The sequence below is a fragment of the Heptranchias perlo genome, chromosome 7 (genome assembly GCF_035084215.1).
Source record: "Heptranchias perlo isolate sHepPer1 chromosome 7, sHepPer1.hap1, whole genome shotgun sequence".
Taxonomy (NCBI): domain Eukaryota; kingdom Metazoa; phylum Chordata; class Chondrichthyes; order Hexanchiformes; family Hexanchidae; genus Heptranchias; species Heptranchias perlo.
The window spans coordinates 9,067,660-9,089,460 of NC_090331.1; the positions used below are offsets into that span (position 1 = coordinate 9,067,660).

General features: G+C 44.4%; 1 protein-coding gene across 1 annotated transcript in view; it reads left to right on the forward strand.

Annotated features, from left to right (window-relative positions):
- The window catches only part of LOC137323259 (protein Wnt-6-like), a 71,022-nt gene that overhangs the window by 39,820 nt on the left and 9,401 nt on the right, over window positions 1-21,801 (forward strand). The window contains exon 3 of the mRNA XM_067986752.1: window positions 18,503-18,804. Coding sequence (XP_067842853.1) covers window positions 18,503-18,804 — 302 coding nt within the window. The remainder of the gene's footprint in view (window positions 1-18,502; window positions 18,805-21,801) is intronic.

A 21,801-nucleotide genomic window follows, 5' to 3' on the forward strand; every position in this document is an offset into this window, starting at 1 on the left:
GCCTGAAAAAATAATTTAAAGCTTACGCTTCTTACACACAAAGGGTAGTGGAAATCTGGAACTCTTTCCACCGAAAAGCTGTTGAGGCTGGGGGTCAATTGAACATTTCAAGACGGAGATTGATAGATTTTTATTAAGCAATAGTATTAAGGCATACGGAACCCAAGCGGGTAAATGGTGTTGAGGTACAGACAAGCCATTGAATGGCGATACAGGCTCAAGGAGTTGAATGGCCTACTCCTATTCCTATGTTCTTATGTTCCTATTTGTATGTTCCTATGTTTCTATTCCTATCTTCCTATGATCCTATGTTCCTATTCCTATGTTCCTGTGTTTCTAGTCCTATGTTCCTATGTTCCTATGTTCCTATTCCTATGTTCCTATGTTTCTATTCCTATGTTCCTATGTTCCTATTCCTATGTTCCTATGTTCCTATGTTCCTATGTTTCTAGTCCTATGTTCCTATGTTCCTATGTTCCTATTCCTATGTTCCTATGTTCCTATGTTTCTATTCCTATGTTCCTATGTTCCTATTCCTATGTTCCTATGTTCCTATGTTTCTATTCCTATCTTCATATGTTCCTATTCCTATGTTCCTATTCCTATGTTCCTATTCCTATGTTCCTATGTTCCTATTCCTATGTTCCTATGTTCCTATTCCTATGTTCCTATGTTTCTATTCCTATGTTCCTATGTTCCTATTCCTATGTTCCTATGTTTCTATTCCTATGTTCCTATGTTCCTATTCCTATGTTCCTATGTTCCTATGTTCCTATTCCTATGTTCCTATGTTTCTATTCCTATGTTCCTATGTTTCTATTCCTATCTTCCTATGTTCCTATTCCTATGTTCCTATGTTTCTATTCCTATGTTCCTATGTTCCTATTCCTATGTTCCTATGTTCCTATTCCTATGTTCCTATGTTCCTATCTTCCTATGTTCCTATTCCTATGTTCCTATTCCTATGTTCCTATTCCTATGTTCCTATGTTCCTATTCCTATGTTCCTATGTTCCTATCTTCCTATGTTCCTATGTTCCTATTCCTATGTTCCTATTCCTATGTTCCTATGTTCCTATTCCTATGTTCCTATGTTCCTATTCCTATGTTCATATTCCTATGTTCCTATTCCTATGTTCCTATGTTCCTATTCCTATGTTCCTATGTTCCTATGTTCCTATGTTTCTAGTCCTATGTTCCTATGTTCCTATGTTCCTATTCCTATGTTCCTATGTTCCTATGTTCCTATTCCTATGTTCCTATTCCTATGTTCCTATTCCTATGTTCCTATGTTCCTATGTTCCTATTCCTATGTTCCTATTCCTATGTTCCTATGTTTCTATTCCTATGTTCCTATGTTCCTATGTTCCTATTCCTATGTTCCTATGTTTCTATTCCTATGTTCCTATTCCTATGTTCCTATGTTTCTATTCCTATGTTCCTATGTTCCTATGTTCCTATTCCTATGTTCCTATGTTCCTATGTTCCTATTCCTATGTTCCTATTCCTATGTTCCTATGTTCCTATGTTTCTATTCCTATGTTTCTATTCCTATGTTCCTATGTTCCTATTCCTATGTTCCTATGTTTCTATTCCTATCTTCCTATGTTCCTATGTTCCTATTCCTATGTTCCTATGTTTCTATTCCTATGTTTCTATTCCTATGTTCCTATGTTCCTATTCCTATGTTCCTATGTTTCTATTCCTATCTTCCTATGTTCCTATGTTCCTATTCCTATGTTCCTATGTTTCTATTCCTATGTTTCTATTCCTATGTTCCTATGTTCCTATTCCTATGTTCCTATGTTTCTATTCCTATGTTCCTATGTTCCTATGTTCCTATTCCTATGTTCCTATGTTTCTATTCCTATGTTCCTATTTTTCTATTCCTATCTTCCTATGTTCCTATGTTCCTATTCCTATGTTCCTATGTTTCTATTCCTATCTTCCTATCTTCCTATGTTTCTATTCCTATGTTCCTATGTTTCTATTCCTATGTTCCTATGTTCCTATGTTCCTATTCCTATGTTCCTATTCCTATGTTCCTATGTTCCTATTCCTATGTTCCTATGTTCCTATTCCTATGTTCCTATGTTTCTATTCCTATCTTCCTATGTTCCTATGTTCCTATTCCTCCCTATGTTCCTATTCCTATGTCCCTATGTTCCTATTCCTATGTTCCTATGTTTCTATTCCTATATTCCTATGTTCCTATTCCTATGTTCCTATGTTCCTATTCCTATGTTCCTATGTTCCTATTCATATGTTCCTATGTTCCTATTCCTATGTTCCTATCTTCCTATGTTCCTATTCCTATGTTCCTATGTTCCTATTCCTATGTTCCTATGTTTCTATTCGTATGTTCCTATCTTCCTATGTTCCTATTCCTATGTTCCTATGTTCCTATTCCTATGTTCCTATGTTCCTATTCCTATGTTCCTATGTTTCTATTCCTATGTTCCTATTCCTATGTTCCTATGTTTCTATTCCTATGTTCCTATGTTCCTATGTTCCTATTCCTATGTTCCTATGTTCCTATGTTCCTATTCCTATGTTCCTATTCCTATGTTCCTATGTTCCTATGTTCCTATTCCTATGTTCCTATGTTCCTATGTTTCTATTCCTATGTTTCTATTCCTATGTTCCTATGTTCCTATTCCTATGTTCCTATGTTTCTATTCCTATCTTCCTATGTTCCTATGTTCCTATTCCTATGTTCCTATGTTTCTATTCCTATGTTTCTATTCCTATGTTCCTATGTTCCTATTCCTATGTTCCTATGTTTCTATTCCTATCTTCCTATGTTCCTATGTTCCTATTCCTATGTTCCTATGTTTCTATTCCTATGTTTCTATTCCTATGTTCCTATGTTCCTATTCCTATGTTCCTATGTTTCTATTCCTATCTTCCTATGTTCCTATGTTCCTATTCCTATGTTCCTATGTTTCTATTCCTATGTTCCTATTTTTCTATTCCTATCTTCCTATGTTCCTATGTTCCTATTCCTATGTTCCTATGTTTCTATTCCTATCTTCCTATCTTCCTATGTTTCTATTCCTATGTTCCTATGTTTCTATTCCTATGTTCCTATGTTCCTATGTTCCTATTCCTATGTTCCTATTCCTATGTTCGTATGTTCCTATTCCTATGTTCCTATGTTCCTATTCCTATGTTCCTATGTTTCTATTCCTATCTTCCTATGTTCCTATGTTCCTATTCCTATGTTCCTATGTTCCTATTCCTATGTCCCTATGTTCCTATTCCTATGTTCCTATGTTTCTATTCCTATATTCCTATGTTCCTATTCCTATGTTCCTATGTTCCTATTCCTATGTTCCTATGTTCCTATTCCTATGTTCCTATGTTCCTATTCCTATGTTCCTATCTTCCTATGTTCCTATTCCTATGTTCCTATGTTCCTATTCCTATGTTCCTATGTTTCTATTCGTATGTTCCTATCTTCCTATGTTCCTATTCCTATGTTCCTATGTTCCTATTCCTATGTTCCTATGTTCCTATTCCTATGTTCCTATGTTCCTATTCCTATGTTCCTATGTTCCTATTCCTATGTTCCTATGTTTCTATTCCTATCTTCCTATCTTCCTATGTTTCTATTCCTATCTTCCTATGTTCCTATGTTCCTATGTTCCTATTCCTATGTTCCTATTCCTATGTTCCTATGTTCCTATTCCTATGTTCCTATGTTCCTATGTTCCTATGTTTCTATTCCTATCTTCCTATGTTCCTATGTTCCTATTCCTATGTTCCTATTCCTATGGTCCTATGTTCCTATTCCTATGTTCCTATGTTCCTATTCCTATGTTCCTATGTTCCTATTCCTATGTTCCTATGTTCCTATTCCTATGTTCCTATGTTTCTATTCCTATCTTCCTATGTTCCTATTCCTATGTTCCTATGTTTCTATTCCTATCTTCCTATGTTCCTATTCCTATGTTCCTATGTTCCTATTCCTATGTTCCTATGTTCCTATTCCTATGTTCCTATGTTTCTATTCCTATCTTCCTATGTTCCTATGTTCCTATGTTCCTATTCCTATGTTCCTATGTTCCTATTCCTATGTTCCTATGTTCCTATTCCTATGTTCCTATGTTCCTATTCCTATGTTCCTATGTTCCTACCTTACGGGGCCTATTCGGCTGCATTGCCAGCAAAACTGGTTGGAGAGTGTGCATCATGGGACTCCGATTTACATATTAAAAGGGGCCTACCACTTAAAACAGGCGGGTGCTTCTGTCACCTAGGGTTAGACCCTTGCAAAAATGGAGGATCATTGTCATTAAGGGGGGTGCTAATTGTGCCAACCCCATTTTGAGGCCGTTACCATCCCGTTAACGTTGAGTTTGGCACGTTAAAATCGGCCCCAGTGAAGGCGTCGGGAGGGCCACGCCTTGCAGGTTTGGTCATGTCCTGGATGGGTCAAGGACAGAATCTATTTGGTTAGAGCTAAGGAACAATAGAGGTGCCAATACATTACTGGGTGTATTCTATAGGCCACCAACTAATGGGAAGGATATAGAGGAGCAAATTTGCAGGGAAATTACAGAGAGGTGCAAGAACCATAGAGTAGTGATAACTGGGGACTTCAACTATCCTAATATAGACTGGGATAGTAATAATATAAAGGAGCAAAGAGAGGGAGGAATTTTTGAAGTGTGTTCAGGAGAACTTTCTTGACCAATATGTTTCCAGCCCAATGAGAAAGGAGGCATTGCTCAACTTGGATCTGGGGAATGAGGCGGGCCAAGTGGAGCAAGTGTCAGTAGGGGAACATTTAGGGAACAGTGATCATGGTATCATAAGGTTTAGAATAGCTATGGAAAAGGACATGGACCACTCTAAAGTAGAAATACTCAATTGGAGGAGGGCCAATTTCAATGGGATGGGAACAGATCTGGCCCGGGTAAATTGGAATCAAAGATTGGCAGGCAAAACTGTAATTGAACAATGGATGGCCTTTAAGGAGGAGATGGTTCAGGTACAGTCTAGGTAAATTCCCACGAGGGGGAAAGGTAGGGCAACTAAAGCCAGAGCTCCCTGGATGACAAAAGAGATAGAGAGTAAGATGAAGCAGAAAAGTGGCGTATGACAGATGTCAGGTTGATAATTCCGGTGAGAACCAGGCTGAATGTAGAAAGTTCAGATGGGAAGTGAAAAAGGAAATGAGAGGGCCAAAGAGAGAGTATGAGAATAGACTGGCAGCCAATATAAAAGGGAATCCAAAAGTCTTCTATAGGCATGTAACCAGTAAACAAGTAGTAAGAGGATGGTGGGGCCGATCAGAGACCATAAAGGAGATCTACTCATGGAGGCAGAGGACATGGCCAAGATGCTAAATGAAGACTTTGCATCTGTCTTTAACAAGGAAGAAGATGCTGCCAGAGTCTCAGTAAAGGAAGATATGGTTGAGTTATTGGATGGGCTAAAACTTGATAAAGAGGAGGTACTAGAAAGGCCAGCTGAACTTAAAGTAGGTAACTCACCTGGTCCAGATGGGATGCACCCTAGGTTGCTGAGGGAAGTAAGGGTGGAAATTGCGGAGGTACTGGCTATAAACTTCCAAACATCCTTAGATACTGGGGTGGTGCCAGAGGACTGGAGAACTGCAAATGTTACACCCTTGTTCAAAAAAAGGTATAAGGATAAACCCAGCAAAAAAACTACTGGCCAGTCAGTTTAACCTCGGTGGTGGGGAAACTTTTTTAGAAATAATAATCCGGGACAGAATTAGCTGTCACTTGGACAAGTGTGGATTGATTAGGGAAAGCCAGCACGGATTTGTTGAGGACAAATTGTGTTTAACTAACTTGATAGAGTTTTTTGATGAGGTAACAGAGAGGGTAGATGAGGGCAAAGCAGTTGGTGTGTATATGGACTTTCAAAAGGCGTCTGATAAAGTGCTGTTAAATAGGCTCGTCATCAAGATTGAAGCCCATGGAATAAAAAGGGCAGTAGCACCATGAATACAGAAAATTGGCTAAGTATATGGAAGCAGAGAATAGTGGTGAATGGTTGTTTTTCGGACTGGAGGGAGGTGTACAGTGGTGTTCCCCAGAGGTCAGTGCTGGGACCACTGCTTTCTTGATACATATTAATGACTTAGACTTGGGTGTACAGGGCACAATTTCAAAATTTGCAGATGACACAAAATTTGGAAGTGTAGTGAACAGTAATGAGGAAAGTGATAGACTTCAAGAGGATATAGACAGGCTGGTTGAATGGGCGGAAACTAGCAGATGAAATTTAAAGCAGAAAAATGCGAAGCCCTACATTTCGGTAGGAAGAACGAGGAGAGGCAATATAAACTAGAGGGCACAATTCTAAAAAGGGTACAGGAACAGAGAGATCTGGGGGTATACGTGCACAAATTGTTGAAGGCGGTAGGGCAGATTGAGATAGCGGTTAAAAAAGCATACGGGATCCTGGGCTTTGTAAATAGAGGCATAGAGTAAAAAAAAGCAAGGGAGTCATGATGAACCTTTATAAAACACTGGTTCGGCTACAACTGGAGTATTGTGACCAGTTCTGGGCACTGCACTTTAGGAAAGACGTGAAGGCCTTAGAGAGGGTGCAGAAGAGATTTACTAGAATGGTTCCAGGGATGAGGACTTTAGTTACTTGCATAGACTGGAGAAGCTGGGTTTGTTCTCCTTGGAACAGGGAGGGTTGAGAGGAGATTTGATAGAGGTATTCAAAATCATGAAGGGTCTAGACAGAGTAGATAGAGAGGAACTGTTCCCATTGGCGGAAGGGTCAAGGACCAGAGGACATAGATTTAAGATGATTGGCAAAAGAACCAAAGGCGACATGAGGAAAAACTTTTTTACACAGCGAGTGGTTATGATCTGGAATGCGCTGCCCGAGGGGGTGGTGGAGGCAGATTCAATCATGGCCTTCAAAAGGGAACTGGATAAGTACTTGAAAGGAAAAAAATTGCAGGGCTACGGTGATAGGGCGGGGGAGTGGGACTAGCTGGATTGCTCTTGCATAGAGCCGGCACGGACTCGATGGGCCCGAACGGCCTCCTTTCATGCTCTAACCTGTCTATGATTGTATGATTCTATGATTCATCATACTACAGCAAGGATACCCAGGCACTGGTGGGTATCAGGCTCCTCCAGGAACTTGTCCAGCTACCTTTTGAATGTTCGCAGTGAATCTGAATCCACTGCACGAGCTGGCAACCTGTTCCAAAGGTCAATGACCCTCATGGTAAAAGAAGGACCCCCGACATCTAACCAAGTTATACGCTTAAGTAGCTTGTATACATGTCTCCTCATTCTCCCTAACTTAACTAATTCAAATAATCTGCCCACAAGGACATAGTCCAGGCCCTCCATTATTTTAAATACATCATTCAAGTCTCCCCGAAGTCTACACATTTCTAGAGTGAAAAGACCCAGTACCCAGTACCTGTGGTAACTAGGTACTCTTCTCTGATCCATTTCCAGGGCGTCTATGTTATCCATCATGTGAGCGGACCAAAACTGGAAACCATATTCTAGATGGGCCTAACCATGGTCTTACACAGAATTACATAGAATGTACAGCACAGGAACAGGCCATTTGGCCCAACTGGTCCATGCTGGTGTTTATGCTCCACATGAGCCTCCTCCCACCTTACTTCATCTCAGCCTATCAAAATATCCTTCTATTCCTTTCTCCCTCATGTACTTATCTAGCTTCCCCTTGAATGCATCAATGCTATTCGCTTCAACCACTCCATGTCTTTATCAAGGATAATCTGGTTCTCTTCATTTTGTTCGTCCTTGCTATACATCCTGATAACCTATTTGCTTTCTCTACAGCCTCTCGGCACTGGTCGTGGACCTTTAGAGACTCATGCATGCCATCACCCGCGAGTTCAGAGCCCAGTATTGGCCCTACCCACATGCACCACGCTACATTTATCAACATTGAATGCCATCTGCCAAATACGGCCCCATTCACCCCCATTGTAACTAAATCAGATTGTAATCTTTCCTCCTCCTCAAGGGTCTGACACCAGCACAGATCTTAGTGTCGTCTGTGAACTCATGGACAGTATCCCCTACACCTTCATCCAGATCAGTGATCTATAAAAAGAAAGAACCTGCATTTATATAGCGTCTTTCATGACCTCAGGACGTTCCAAAGCGCTTTACAGCCAATGAAGTACATTTGAAGTGCAGTCACTGTTGTAATGTAGGAAACGCGGCAGCCAATTTGCGCACAGCAAGGTCCCACAAACAGCAATGTGATAATGACCAGATAATCTGTTTTAGCTGTTGGTTGAGGGATAAATATTGGCCGGGACACCGGGTAGAACTCCCCTGCTCTTCTTCGAAATAGTGCCATGGGATCTTTTACATCTACCTGAGAGAGCAGGCGGGACCTTGGTTTAACGTCTCACCCGAAAGATGGCACCTCCCAACGGTGCAGTACTCCCCTGGGAGTGTCAGCCCAGATTCTGTGCTCAATTCTCTTTTGGTCACCTGTGCTACTACCTCCTTATGTGGCTCGGTGTCAAATTTTGTTTGATAATCGCTCCTGTGAAGAGCCTTGGGAACTTTTACTACATTAAAGACGCTATATAAATGCAAGTTGTTGTTGTTGTCGGCATCAGCACATCATTCCTGATGACTGGAGGGAACCTCATGTACCAATATTCAACAAGGGCAATAAGTCAGATCTAGGAAGTTATAGGCCCATAAGCATGTTGTCAATTGTAGGAAAGTTGCTAGAAGGGATCATAAGGGATGCTCTATATGACCACCTTGACAAAGAAGGGGTTATTAGGGACACACAATATGGCTTCTGGCAAAGAAGGTCATATCTTACCAACCTGGTGGAGTTTTTCGAAGAGGTCACCAGGTTGATGGAGGAAGGTAGACATTTGATGAGGTGTCTCACAATAGGCTACTATATTAAATAGAGTCCTGTGGGATTGGAGGGTAGATCCCGGATTGGATAGGGAATTGGTTACGATAGGGTTGTTATTAATGGTAGCAGCTCCACATGGAGACTGGTTACAAGTGGAGACCCAGAGGGATTGGTGCTAGGGCCGTTACGCTTCATGAGGTCATGGGTTCAAAGAGGTAGGTTTTAAGGGAGCGTCTTAAAGGAGGAGAGAGTGGTAGAGAGGCGGAGAGGTTTAGGGAGGGAATTCCAGAGCTTAAAGCTTAGGTGACTGAAGGCATGGCCGCCAATGGTGGAGCGATTAAAATCGGGGATGCGCAAGAGGCAAGAATTGGAGGAGCGCAGAGATCTCGGCAGGTTGTAGGGTTAGAGGAGGTTACAGAGATAGGGAGGGGCGAGGCCATGGAGGGATTTGAAAACAAGGATGAGAATTTTTAAATCGAGGCGTTCCCGGTCCGGGAGCCAATGTAGGTCAACGAGCACAGGGATTTAGTGCAAGTTAGGATACGGCAGCAGAGTTTTAGATGAGCTCAAGTTTATGGAGGGTGGAAGATGGATCAGGAGAGCATTGGAATAGTCCATTCTGGAGGTAACAAAGGCACGGATGAGGGTTTCAGCAGCAAATGAGCTGAGGCAGGGGCGGAGATGGACGACGTTATAGAGGTGGAAGTAGGCGGTCTTGGTGATGGAGCGGATATGTGGTCGGAAGCTCATCTCTGGGTCAAATAGGACGCCAAGGTTGTGAACAGTCTGAATATATGAACAAGGGGCTCAGTGGGTAGCACTCTTGCGTGTGAGTCAGATTGTGGGTTTAGGCCTCACTCTGGAACTAGGCTGTCATTCCAGTGCCAGTACTGAGGGAGTGCTGCACTGTCGGAGGTGCCATCTTTTGGATGAGATGTTAAACAGAGGCCCCGTCTGCCTTCCCAGGTGGAAAAGATCCCACGGCACTATTTCGAAGACGAGCAGGGGAGTTCTTCTGCTTAACAATTAGCCCTCAAACAACATCACTAAAAATCATTATCTAGTCATTTATCTCATTTGCTGTTTGTGGGACCTTGCTGTGCACAAATTGGCTGCTGTGTTTCCAATATTAGAGCAGTGACTTCAAAAGTACTTAGTTGGCTGTAAGGCGCTTTGGGACATACCAGGGATGTGAAAGGCGCTATAGAAATGCAAGTTTTTTTTCTTTCTATCCATCTGATAAAAGGCCTACACCTGAAATTTTAACCCGTCTTAGTGCCCTTCAGATGCTGTGTATGTCCTGAAATTTTTGCTTTTAATTAAGTCTGATACTTCTGGGGAGGAGTGAGGTCTCTAAGTCCTTAATGCTCCTAGAATCATAGAATCTTACAGCGCAGAAGGAGGCCATACAGCCCATCGTGCCTGTGCCGGCTCTTTGAAAGAGCTATCCAATTAGTCCCACTCCCCTGCTCTTTCCCCAAAGCTTGCAATTATTTCCCGTTCAAGTTAGCTAAAATTAAAGTTCATGGAATTGAAGGCAAATTATTGACCTGGTTAGGCGGTAGAAGACAGAGAGTAGGGATAATGGGTATGGACTCGAATTGGAAGGAAGTGACCAGTGGTGTCCCACAAGGGTCTGTGCTGGAGCCTCAGCTATTCACTATATTTATTAATGACTTAGATAACACAATAGAGAGCCGTATATTCAAGTTTGCCGATGTCACAAAGATTGGTGGCATAGTAAGTAGTGTAGACGGGAGCATAAAATTACAAAGAGACATTGATAGATTAAGTGAGTGGGCAAAACTGTGGCAGATGGATTTCAACGCAGGTAAGTGTGAGGTCATCCATTTTGGACCAAAAAAGGATCAATCCGAGTATTTTTTAAACGGTGAAAAGCTCGGAACAGTGGAGGTCCAAAGAGTTTTAGGGGTCCGTATACACCGATCACTAAAATATAGTAGTCAAGTACAAAAAATAATCATAAAGGTTAATGGAATGTTAGCCTTTATAACGAGAGCTAGAATATAAAGGGGAGGATGTTTTGCTACAGCTGTACAAAGCCCTGGTTAGACCACATCTGGAGTACAGTTCTGAACACCGCACCTTAGAAAGGATATATTGGCCTTGGATGGAGTGCAGCGCAGATTCACCAGAATGTTACCAGGGCTCCGAGGGTTAGATTATGAGGAGGGATTACATAAACTAGGCTTGTATTCCCTGGAATATAGAAGGTTAAGGGATGATTTGATTGAAGGATTTTGAGATTTTGAAAGGAATTGATAGGGTAGAGAGAGAGAAACTTTATCTGCTGGTGGGTGCATCAAGGTTATTCGCCTCAACTACTCCTTGTGGTAGCGAGTTCCACATTCTAACCACTCTCTGGGTAAAGAAGTTTCTCCTGAATTCCCTATTGGATTTATTAGATTATCTTATATTTATGGCCCCTAGTTTTGCACACCCCCACAAGCAGAAACATCTTCTCTACGTCTACCCTCTCAAACCCCTTCATAATTTTAAAGACTTCCATCAAGTCACCCCTCAGCCTTCTCTTTTCTAGAGAAAAGAGCCCCAGCCTGTTCAGTCTTTCCTGATAAGGATAAGCTCTCAGTTTGGGTATCAGCCTTGTAAATCTTTCTTGCACCTTCTCCGGTGCCTCTATATCCTTTTTTTGGAATATGGAGACCAGAATAATGGCTTAGTGAGTAGGTGCACAGAATGGTGGAGTACTGAGTGTCCCAGGTAAAAACGCCCCCCGCCCTCCCGAGCTTCGATTCCCAGATCGGCACTGAATGTGTCAATCTCGAGTCAGGCGGCAGTAGGAGTTGCTAAGTTTCTCTTAGCATTCCTGAACTAGGCAGGGAACACAAAAAAAAAGCGAGCAAGGATCTAGGATGTTGACTGAGGGCAGGGTCGACCTCGGCTGTGAAGCTTTCCTCCCAAAGATCCAATAGCTCACCAGCACTTGCCGTCTAGGCACACAACAACAACAACAACAACAACTCACATCTTTAGAACGCCTTTAATGTAGTAAAAATGTCCGAAGGAGCGTAAATCAGACCAAACTTGACACCTAGCCACATGAGATATTAGGACAGGCTTGGTCAAGGAGGTTGGTTTTAAGGAGCATCTTAAAGGAGGAGAGAGAAGCGAAGAGGTTTAGGGAAGGAATTCCAGAGTTTAGGGCCTCGACGGCTGAAGGCACGGCCGCCAATGGTGGGGCGAAGGAAGTGGAGGGTGCGCAAGAGGCCAGAGTTGGAGGAAAGCGGAGTTCTCGGAGGGCTGGGCCACGAGGGGAAGATGGGGGGGGAGAGGGAGAGATATTGGGTAAAACTTGACCCACATTTAACGTTTCCTCCAATCATCCCTGTTCTCTTCATACACATGGCTGTTGAAAATTCCCAGATCCTTGACTAATGAGTCCCATTATCTGTGTGAGAGTTATTCCTTCCGGTTTCGTCAGGCAGAAAGAAATGATATTGGAGCGAAGTGCCCAGCGCCCTATCGCTGGCAGAGCGAGGGGACCAGACGGGCTGTGGTCCAGTGAGCTTCACGTCACCCTCTCCTTGCTCGCTGTCTTAAAAAAAAGATCAAAATTTTTTTTTTTTTGTTGAAATCCTAATGCAACTGGAAACCCTGAGCCAGACATAACAATCCTAAGGAGAAAACCAGTTCGGAATTTGGCAGGATTCAGCTGGAGAACGAGTTGTGGGCAAATGCCTTCTCCCTCTATTCAACCTCCAGCTAAATACCACGCTGTCAAGTGTAGATTACCTAACCAGACACAAGCCAACACTTAACTTCTGTGCTGTCCTTGCTGCAAGACACAGCGCCCTGTGCAATACATACGCAGATACGTAATGATCGAGTTACCAGTTACCTTATGGAGATAAAAACACACACACAGGCCAATCTCTCTCCATTGCTCCTGACCGATTGTGCAATGCGAGAGTTGTGTGTGTTTTTTTCTGTTTAAACAGGGATTTATATATAAATATAGGAAGAAATGAAAAAAAAAGATCACTTCAATGTCCTCTCCTGGCACTTGGCTGCAAGTGTCTGGCAGGTTCAGACAGAGGCTCGCAGGTAAAATTTGTTCGGAATTCATGTCCTGAAGGAAAGAGGTGAACTCATCAACATTTAGTATTAAGACAGCCTCCCGCCCCCCTCTCACACAAGCATGCCTTATTGTCAGCATCGCTGTGCCACTGCAACATGCCATTTTTCGTATTAAAAAAAAGTGCATTCTTATGTGTTTACTTAAGCAGATTAACCCCTTCCTCGCCCTGCTTTTATGATGCGTAGACTGGATTATTTTAGCAGTCCCTTGGTGCTTTTTGCAAGTACAGACACAACCGTGCATGGTGTGCCGAGTGATTTTTTTGACTCGTACGTTTTCTTCCAGGGTGCATCTTTTAGATTGAACATACTTTAAGAAAGAAGGAGCTTGTATTTATGGGGCGCCTTTCATGACCTCAGGATGTCCCAAAACGCCTTACAGCCAATGAAGTACTTTTGAGGTGTAGTCACTGTCGTAATGTTGGAGGGAAACGCAGCAGGCAATTTGCGCACAGCAAGGTCCCAAAAAACAGCAATGAGATTATTGAGCAGATAATGTTTTTTTAGTGATGTTGATTGAGGGATAAATTTTGGTCCAGGACACTGGGCAGAACTCACCTGCTCTTCTTCAAATAGTAACATGGGATCTTTTACATCCACCTGAGATAGTATACAGGTTCTCATCCGAAAGACGGCACCTTTGACAGTACAGCACTTCCTCAGTACTGCACTGGAGTGTCAGCCTAGATTGTGTGCTCAATTCTCAGGAGTGGGGTTGGAAACCACGACCTGCTGACTCATTTTTACCTGATTATATCTTTTTTTATCCCCTCATAGTGTCAGCCTTGGCTCAGAGGTAGCACTCTTGCCTCTGAGTCAGAAGGCCATAGGCTCAAGCCCTGTTCCAAGACAGTACTGATGGAGTGCTGCACTGTCGGAGGTGCCGTCTTTTGGATGAGATGTTAACTGAGGCCCCGTCTGCCTTCTCAGGTGGACGTAAAAGATCCAATGGCACTATTGGAAGAAAAGTAGGATATTCTCCTGGTGTCCTGGCCAATATTTATCCCTCAACTAAACACCAACAAAACAATCTAGAAATAAAAAGCTAGTATCAATGAAAGTGACCATTAACCTGTCGGATTGTCATTAAGTCCAATTGGCTCACTAATGTCTTTCAGGGAAGGAAACCTGCCGTCCTTCCCCGGTCTGACCTTATATGTGACTCTGGCCCCACACCAACGTGGTTGACTCTTAACTGCCCCCTGGAGTGGCCTAGCAAGCCCCTCAGCTGTATTAGGATAACAAGTAATAGTCAAAAAATACTAGCCTTACCAGTGACGCCCACACCTCGCGAATGAGTGATAAAAATAAATGATCTGGTCATTTATCTCAGCGCTGTTTTTGGGACCTTGCTGTGTGCAAAATGAGTGCCGTGTTTCCCTACATTACAACAGTGACGACACTTCAAAAGTACTTTATTGGCTGCAAAGCGCTTTGGGATGTCCTGAGGTTGTGAAAGGTGTGCTATAAATGCAAGTTCTTTTGAGTAGAGAAGATTAAGGGGTGTTATAATTAAGGTGTTTAAGATGATTAAAGGATTTGATGGGGTAGAGAGAGAGAAACTATTTCCTCTGGTGGGGGGAGTCCAGAACAAGGAGACATACCTTAAAATTAGAGCTTCGGGGGGTGATGTCAGGAAGCAACTTCTTCACACAAAGGGCAGTGGAAATCTGAACTCTCTCCCCTAAAAAGCTGTGGCTGCTGGGGGTCAATTGAATATTTCAAAACAGAGATTGATAGATTATTATTGGGTAAGGGAATCAAGGGATATGGAACGAAGGCAGGTAAATGGAGTTACGATACAGATCAGCCATGATCTAATTGAATGGCGGAACAGGCTCGAGGGGCTGAATGGCCTCCTCCTGTTCCTATGTTCCTAATTCCTATTTCTTCTTTAATTGATTGCAGTTGAGGATCTTTGAGATGCTGAGAGAAGTGATAATGTTCTATATAAATGCAAGGCCATATTTTTCCACGGTCCCTTATAAGTCAGCGGCCTGTACAAATCTCCCTCTCTCCATCTACTCCCCTGGAGGTGCTGTTTCACACAGGGGTACAGACCCCTTCTGACTAGCCTATATTACGGGGCGGGTTTCGACTGCCACTCGACCCGCGTGTAAACGGGCACTCGGTGGCGAGGGGCGAGCGGCGAGCTGCGGTCGGAGGCGCCGCTGCTGCCATGTTTGTCTTCGAGCTGTGCTGCCGGTGGCGCAGTCCCAACCAGCAGCAAAGGTAAAAGGGTGGGGGGGGGTGGCGTGGGGACAATCCTGAAGTGCTCAAACTCCAGACAGTCTGGCTCCCGTCAACTAATCACTCACTCACACCGACTTCCCAGGTGCTACTTAAAAGGGTTCCACTGTACTTAAGTCGCCTTATCAATATACCAGAGTTAATGACATGGGCGCACCAGCGGCTATCCTCATGTGTCCAGTTCAGGAGGAATTGGCATATCCTGCTCGCCGACCCTTGACCTATCCATTTCTCACATCTTGAAAAAAATGTGTGTTTAGGGCTAAAGAAACAAGTTTGCACCCGCTCCTCCCCCATCGCCGCGAGTTACCGGGCTCCTGTTACAAAAAAAAAGGGGGGGATAGGTATCGGCATCTGTTAGTTCGTAGCGTAGCCTTTTATCCACAGGCCTGGATAAGACACGTTTCAGGCAGGGCCTACTTGTGGCCAAGAACCAGTAACGCATTGCATTAAAACGGATGTGACAGCTGGTTTGGGCTGTTTTCCCCCTCCCCTCTCCCCCCCTCCCCTCGCTCCCCCCCCCAGCCGCCCCGCCCCGCCCAACACATTCTAAACCCAGGCGATGGACGCTTAAACTCAATGTGGTTGAGGGGACGGGGAGGATTCTGGGATGGGCACAAGCTCTGATGCGTCCTCGCGGTTGGGGAATAAATGGCGATTTTTTTTAAGATTTGAGACGTGGGTCAGTATTCCCAAGTGTGAAGAGCAGGCAGCATCATGTACTTTTCTGGAGATCTGACAGTGCACAGAGTCTTAGGGCAAACGTACTGTCTAGACCAAGGGTTCAAGTCAAGGTCAGGTCAGTGAGGCTGATGTTAGCCTGGGGAACAATGTGGCTGAGAGTAAAGAAATCTCACAAGGTACCTTTACACTAAAGGAGAGTCACCCACGGAGGCGAGCGAGGTCATTTAGGGAACTGATAGTATTCAGTTGTGTACAGCCTTGATTAAACCCCATCTGGAGTACTGCGATCAGCTCTGGGCACCACACCTCAGGGATGATATATTGTCCTTGGAAGGGGTGCAGCGCAGATTCACCAGAATTATTCCAGGGCTTAGAGGGTTAAATTATGAGGACAGGTTGCATATACCTTGAATTCCCTTGAATATAGAAGATTGAGGGGTGATCTGATTGAGGTGTACAAAATGTTAAAAGGATTTGATAGGATAGATACAGAGAAACTATTTCCTCTGGTGGGGGAATCAGAACAAAGGGGCATGAACATAAAATTAGAGCTCGGCCGTTCAGGAGTGAAATCAGGAAGTACTTTTTCACACAAAGGACAGTGGAAAGCTGGAATTCTCTCCACCAAAAGGCTGTGGATGCCGGGGGACAATTGGAGCTTTCAAGGCTGAGATAGACAGATTTTTGTTGGGTAAGGGGATCAAGGGATTTGGAGCAAAGCCGGGTAAATGGAGTTAAGATGCAGATCAGCCATGATCTACAACAACAACAACTTGCATTTATATAGCACCTTTAACATAGTAAAACGTCCCAAGGTGCTTCACAGGAGCGATTATCAGACAAAATTTGACCCCGAGCCACATAGGGAGATATTAGGACAGGTGAGAGGTAGGTTTTAAGGAGCGTCTTAAAGGAGGAGAGAGAGGTCGAGAGGCGGAGAGGTTTAGGGAGGGAATTCCAGAGTTTAGGGCTCAGGTGACTGAAGGCACGGCCGCCAATGGTGGGGCGATTAAAATCGGGGACGCACCAGAGGCCAGAATTGGTGGAGCGCAGAGATCTCGGAGGGTTGTAGGGCTAGAGGCCATAGGAACATAAAAACATAAGAAATAGGAGCAGGAGTAGGTCACACGGCCCCTCGAGCCTGCTCCGCCATTCAGTAAGATCATGGCTGATCTTTGACCTCAACTCCACTTTCCTGCCCAATCCCCATATCCCTTGATTCCCCTAGAGTCCAAAAACCTATCGATCTCAGTCTTGAATATATTCAACGACTCAGCATCCACGGTTGCGCACCTCCAAACAAGTAATTGGGTCAAGGCTGCCTGTTCTTGCAGAGTAAGTGAAGGGGATCCCATCCCCTGTATTTGCACTCCTTAGTGGGATTTTGCATTGTACATTGGAGTCTGGTAGCATTACTCAGACCAGATTGGTGCCTAATGAAATGCCTAGAAGGAAAAAAAACAACCTGAAGTGACAGGATACAACTATCAGCAAAGATTGAACAGGCTGAGGCTCTTTTCTCTGGAGAAGGGAGAACTAAGAGGAGACCTGAGAGAGTTCTTTAAAACGGTGAAGGGGTTCGACAGGGCGAATGTGATGAAACTGATTCCACTGGTGGGTGAGTCCAGAACACGAGGGGGCATAGATATAAGATAGTCACTAACAGGTCAATTCAAGAATTCAGGAGCAATTTCTTTACACAGAGAGTGGTGAGAATGTGGAACTCGCTGCCACATGGAGTGGTGGGTAAATAATGTTGATGCGTTTAAGGGGAGGCTTGATGCATACATGGGGGATAAGGGAATAGAGGGATACGGGGGAAGGGTGGGAAGAGGGAATTAAAAATGGGAGGAGGCTCATGTGGAGAACAAACACCAGTATAGACCAGTCGGGCCGAATGGACTTTTTCTGCGCTGTAGACTCAGTAGTGCATGGAGTTCAGTTTCCCTGGAGAGGAATGGTGTCATTAGAGAGATGCCCCGAGATACACCATGACCTTGGGATGTAAGCTGCATGGCTCAAAGCTCCCTCTGTGTGAGTAAACCTGGGAGACACCCGCTCTCTGCGCCCTCCTCTGATGCATTTACGGCACTGCTCCCATCCACAGCCGTGACTCCGCCAGCAGCACTGCAAAGTAACTAAATTCTCATCCTTGTTTTCAAATCCCTCCATGACCTCCCTACCTCTGTAACCTCCTGCAGCCCTACGACCCTCTGAGATCTCTGCGCTCCTCCAATTCTGGCCTCTTCCGCATCCCCGGTTTTCATCGCTCCACCATTGGCGGCCGTGCCTTCAGCTGCCTAGGCCCTGAGCTCTGGAATTCCCTCCCTAAACCTCTCCATCTCTCTACCTCTCTCCTCATTTAAGACACCCCTTTAACCTTATCTCTTTGACCAATCTTTTGATTACCTGTCCTAATATCGCCTTATATGGCTTGGTGTCAGATTTTGTCTGATAATGCCTCTGTGAAGCGGAACGTTTTTACTACGTTAAAGGCACTACATGAATGCAAGTTGTTGTATCTAGTAACTCTTTATGCTCTGTTTGTTCCTCCCTCTCCCCCTTCACAGATATCCGGGAGACGGCCTTCGTGTACGCCATTACCTCGGCCGGCGTGACGCACGCCGTGACTCAGGCGTGCAGCATGGGCGAGCTGCTGCAGTGCGGCTGCGACCGGTCGCGGAGCCGGTCCCCGCCTCTGCCCGCCGCGGGAGCCGGGGCCGAGGGCACGGCCTGGGAGTGGGGAGGGTGCGGGGACGACGTGGACTTCGGCTACGAGAAATCCAAGCAGTTCATGGACGCGAAGAGGAAGAAGGGTAAGAGTGACATCAGGACGCTGGTCGACTTGCACAACAACGAGGCGGGGAGGCTGGTGAGTTTCCCGGCGAGCTTTTTTTGGCTGCTTCTCCTTTGGGGGAACGTTGGCTTTGTGATGTCTGGGACAGGAGATGCATTTATAGTGACCCAGCGCATTGGACTGCCAATGCACAGCGCCACAGTGTAGTGAGATGTGGGCGCAATTACCCAAGTGACCCAGTCCCTGATTCCAGCCTCTACTTGAGGCTTCAGCTGGCTGCTTGACCACATGGAAGCAAAGGTGGGTGGATGGGGTTAAGATGCAGGTCAGCCAGCATCCAAGTGAATGGCGGAACAGGCTCGAGGAGCTGAACGGCATACTCCTGTTCCCATGAAAGATAAAAGCTAAACTATTCCCTGAGTGGCTCTCCCACATTCCTCCCATCAGTTTGTTTCGGAGCAGCACTTGGGGTAGGCCATTCATCCTCTCTTTCACCCACTGATGGTACAGGGCGTAGGCAAGTCAAGTAGGCCAATGATAGCATCCTTAACTGACACCTGGCTGAGATCAGTTAACTCAGCACAGGCCAGGGAATCACACGGGGACATTATCTCCATAAGAACATAAGAACTAGGAGCAGGAGTAGGACATACGGCCCGTCGAGCCTGCTCCGCCATTCAATCAGATCATGGCTGATCTTCGACCTCAACTCCACTTTCCCGCCCGATCCCCATGTCCCTTGATTCCCTTAGAGTCCAAAAATCTATCGATCTCAGCCTTGAATATACTCAACGACTGAGCATCCACAGCCCTCCGGGGTAGAGAATTCCAAAGATTCATAAGTCTCTCAGTGAAGAAATTCCTCCTCATCTCAGTCCAGTGTAATGTGGTGACAAAATAGTAATTTTCTCCTTTACAAAGAGGCTGTGTTATTCTTTGTTACACATATAGAGGTTTTAACAACTGTATTTTCCTATGATATGTATGAGTAGAGAGCTGGCACAGACATGATGGGCTGAATGGTCTCCTTCTGTGCTGTATGACTCTATGATACACAGGGCCTTCTTTCTTATAATCACATACAGGGCAGGTAGGGGGGTTTATACATTTCACCTTCATTGATTGGGTGGTAATCTAGTGGAACAGATTACCTGCTCATTGTAGAACCCACACGATTTTCGTCGCGTTGCTATCAAAGGGCGGGAGTCTGGCGAAGCAGATCAGGCGGGTTGTACAACGGGCGAGTTCTACAACGGGCGGGTGATCTGCTTCGCCAGATTACCGCCCAGGCAGTGAAGGTGAAGATGACCCTATAATAAACGGGTCTATAATAATTATACGGCAGTATAATAAACACAGGGTAGACTACTTTCGACAATATCTACACATAAAGAAGGTAGGAAAGGAGGTAAAACCACTTGCTATACTGATCTTGTTCCTCTCACAGACCGTGTACAATTTGCATTATTGTGGACTCTACTCATTATTTAATCCCCTGAAGGGAAGGCGACTTTGCTGCAGCTAAACCTTACAAGAAGATAGAACTATATGAACTTACTCCCTGGGCCCTGAAGGTAATCCAGCAAAACTCCCAAGATATTAATCTAACATTACAACCTACATTATTCAATGCTGACCAGCCGCATTCCACAGATGACATTACCACGGCCCCATCATGTTCCACACAATGTTTGATCATTTCTGTCAACTCTTATACTCATCAATCCTGTCCTTAATCAGTTTTCCGTCCTTCCTTCTGTTTCACATTTATGTGGAAAGAATATATATTCTCTAATCTCTTGTCTCATTCTAGGCTTGTTCATTTTACAGTTGTGTTCTCTGGTTCTCTCATCGCGGCTTAGGTTCAATAAGATTGCCTACAGCCACAGTGTCTGTGCCTATCAGTAACAGTGGCTCAGTTGGTAGCACTCTCGCCTCTGAGTTAGACGGTCATGGGTTCAAGTTCCACTCCAGAGACTTGAGAACAAATTCTAGGCTGACATTCAGACTGCAGGACTGAGGGAGTGCCGCACTGTCGTAGGCGCTGTCTTTCGGATGAGATGGTAAACCAAGGCCCTGTCTGCTCTCTCAGTAAAAGATCCCACGGCACTATTTCGAAGAAGAGCAGCAGGGTTCTTCCCGGTGTCCTAGCCAATGTTTATTCCTCAACCTACATCACTAAAAAAACAGGTTATCAAGTCATTATCCCATTGCTATTTGTGGGAGCTTGCTGTGTGCAAATTTGCTGCTGTGTTTCCTACAATACAACAGTATCTGCACTTCAAAATAATACTTCATTGGTTGTAAAGCACTTTGGGATGTCCAGAGGTTGTGAAAGGTGCTATATAAATGCAAGTCTTTCTTTACCTATTTATCCTTATCTAACAGAACTAGAGATATTGGATAGGATAAAAATAGATAGAAAGGAGGTGCTAAATAGGTTGGCATCACTCAAAGTTAACGAGTCACCCGGTCCAGATGGGAAGCATCCTAGGTTGCTGAGGGAAGCAAGGGTGGAGATAGCAGAAGCTCTGACCACAATCTTTCAACCCTCCTTGGATATGGGAGTGGTGCCAGAGGACTGGAGGATTGCAAATGTTAAACCCCTGTTCAAAAAAGGGGAGAGGGATAAACCTGGTAACTACAGGCCAGTCAGTCTAACGTCAGTCATGGGAAAACTACTAGTGACTATTGTCAAGGACAAAATTAATTCTCACTTGAAGAAGCATGGGTTAATAAGGGACAGCCAGCATGGATTTATTAAAGGTAAATCATGTCTGATTAACCTGAGTGAGTTCATTGATGAAGTAACAGAGAGGGTTGTTTTTTATTATTCGTTCATGGGATGTGGGCGTCGCTGGCAAGGCCAGCATTTATTGCCCATCCCTAATTGCCCTTGAGAAGGTGGTGGTGAGCCGCCTTCTTGAACCACTGCAGTCCGTGTGGTGAAGGTTCTCCCACAATGCTGTTAGGTAGAGAGTTCCAGAATTTTGACCCAGCGATGATGAAGCAACGGCGATATATTTCCAAGTCGGGATGGTGTGTGACTTGGAGGGGAGCATGCAGGTGGTG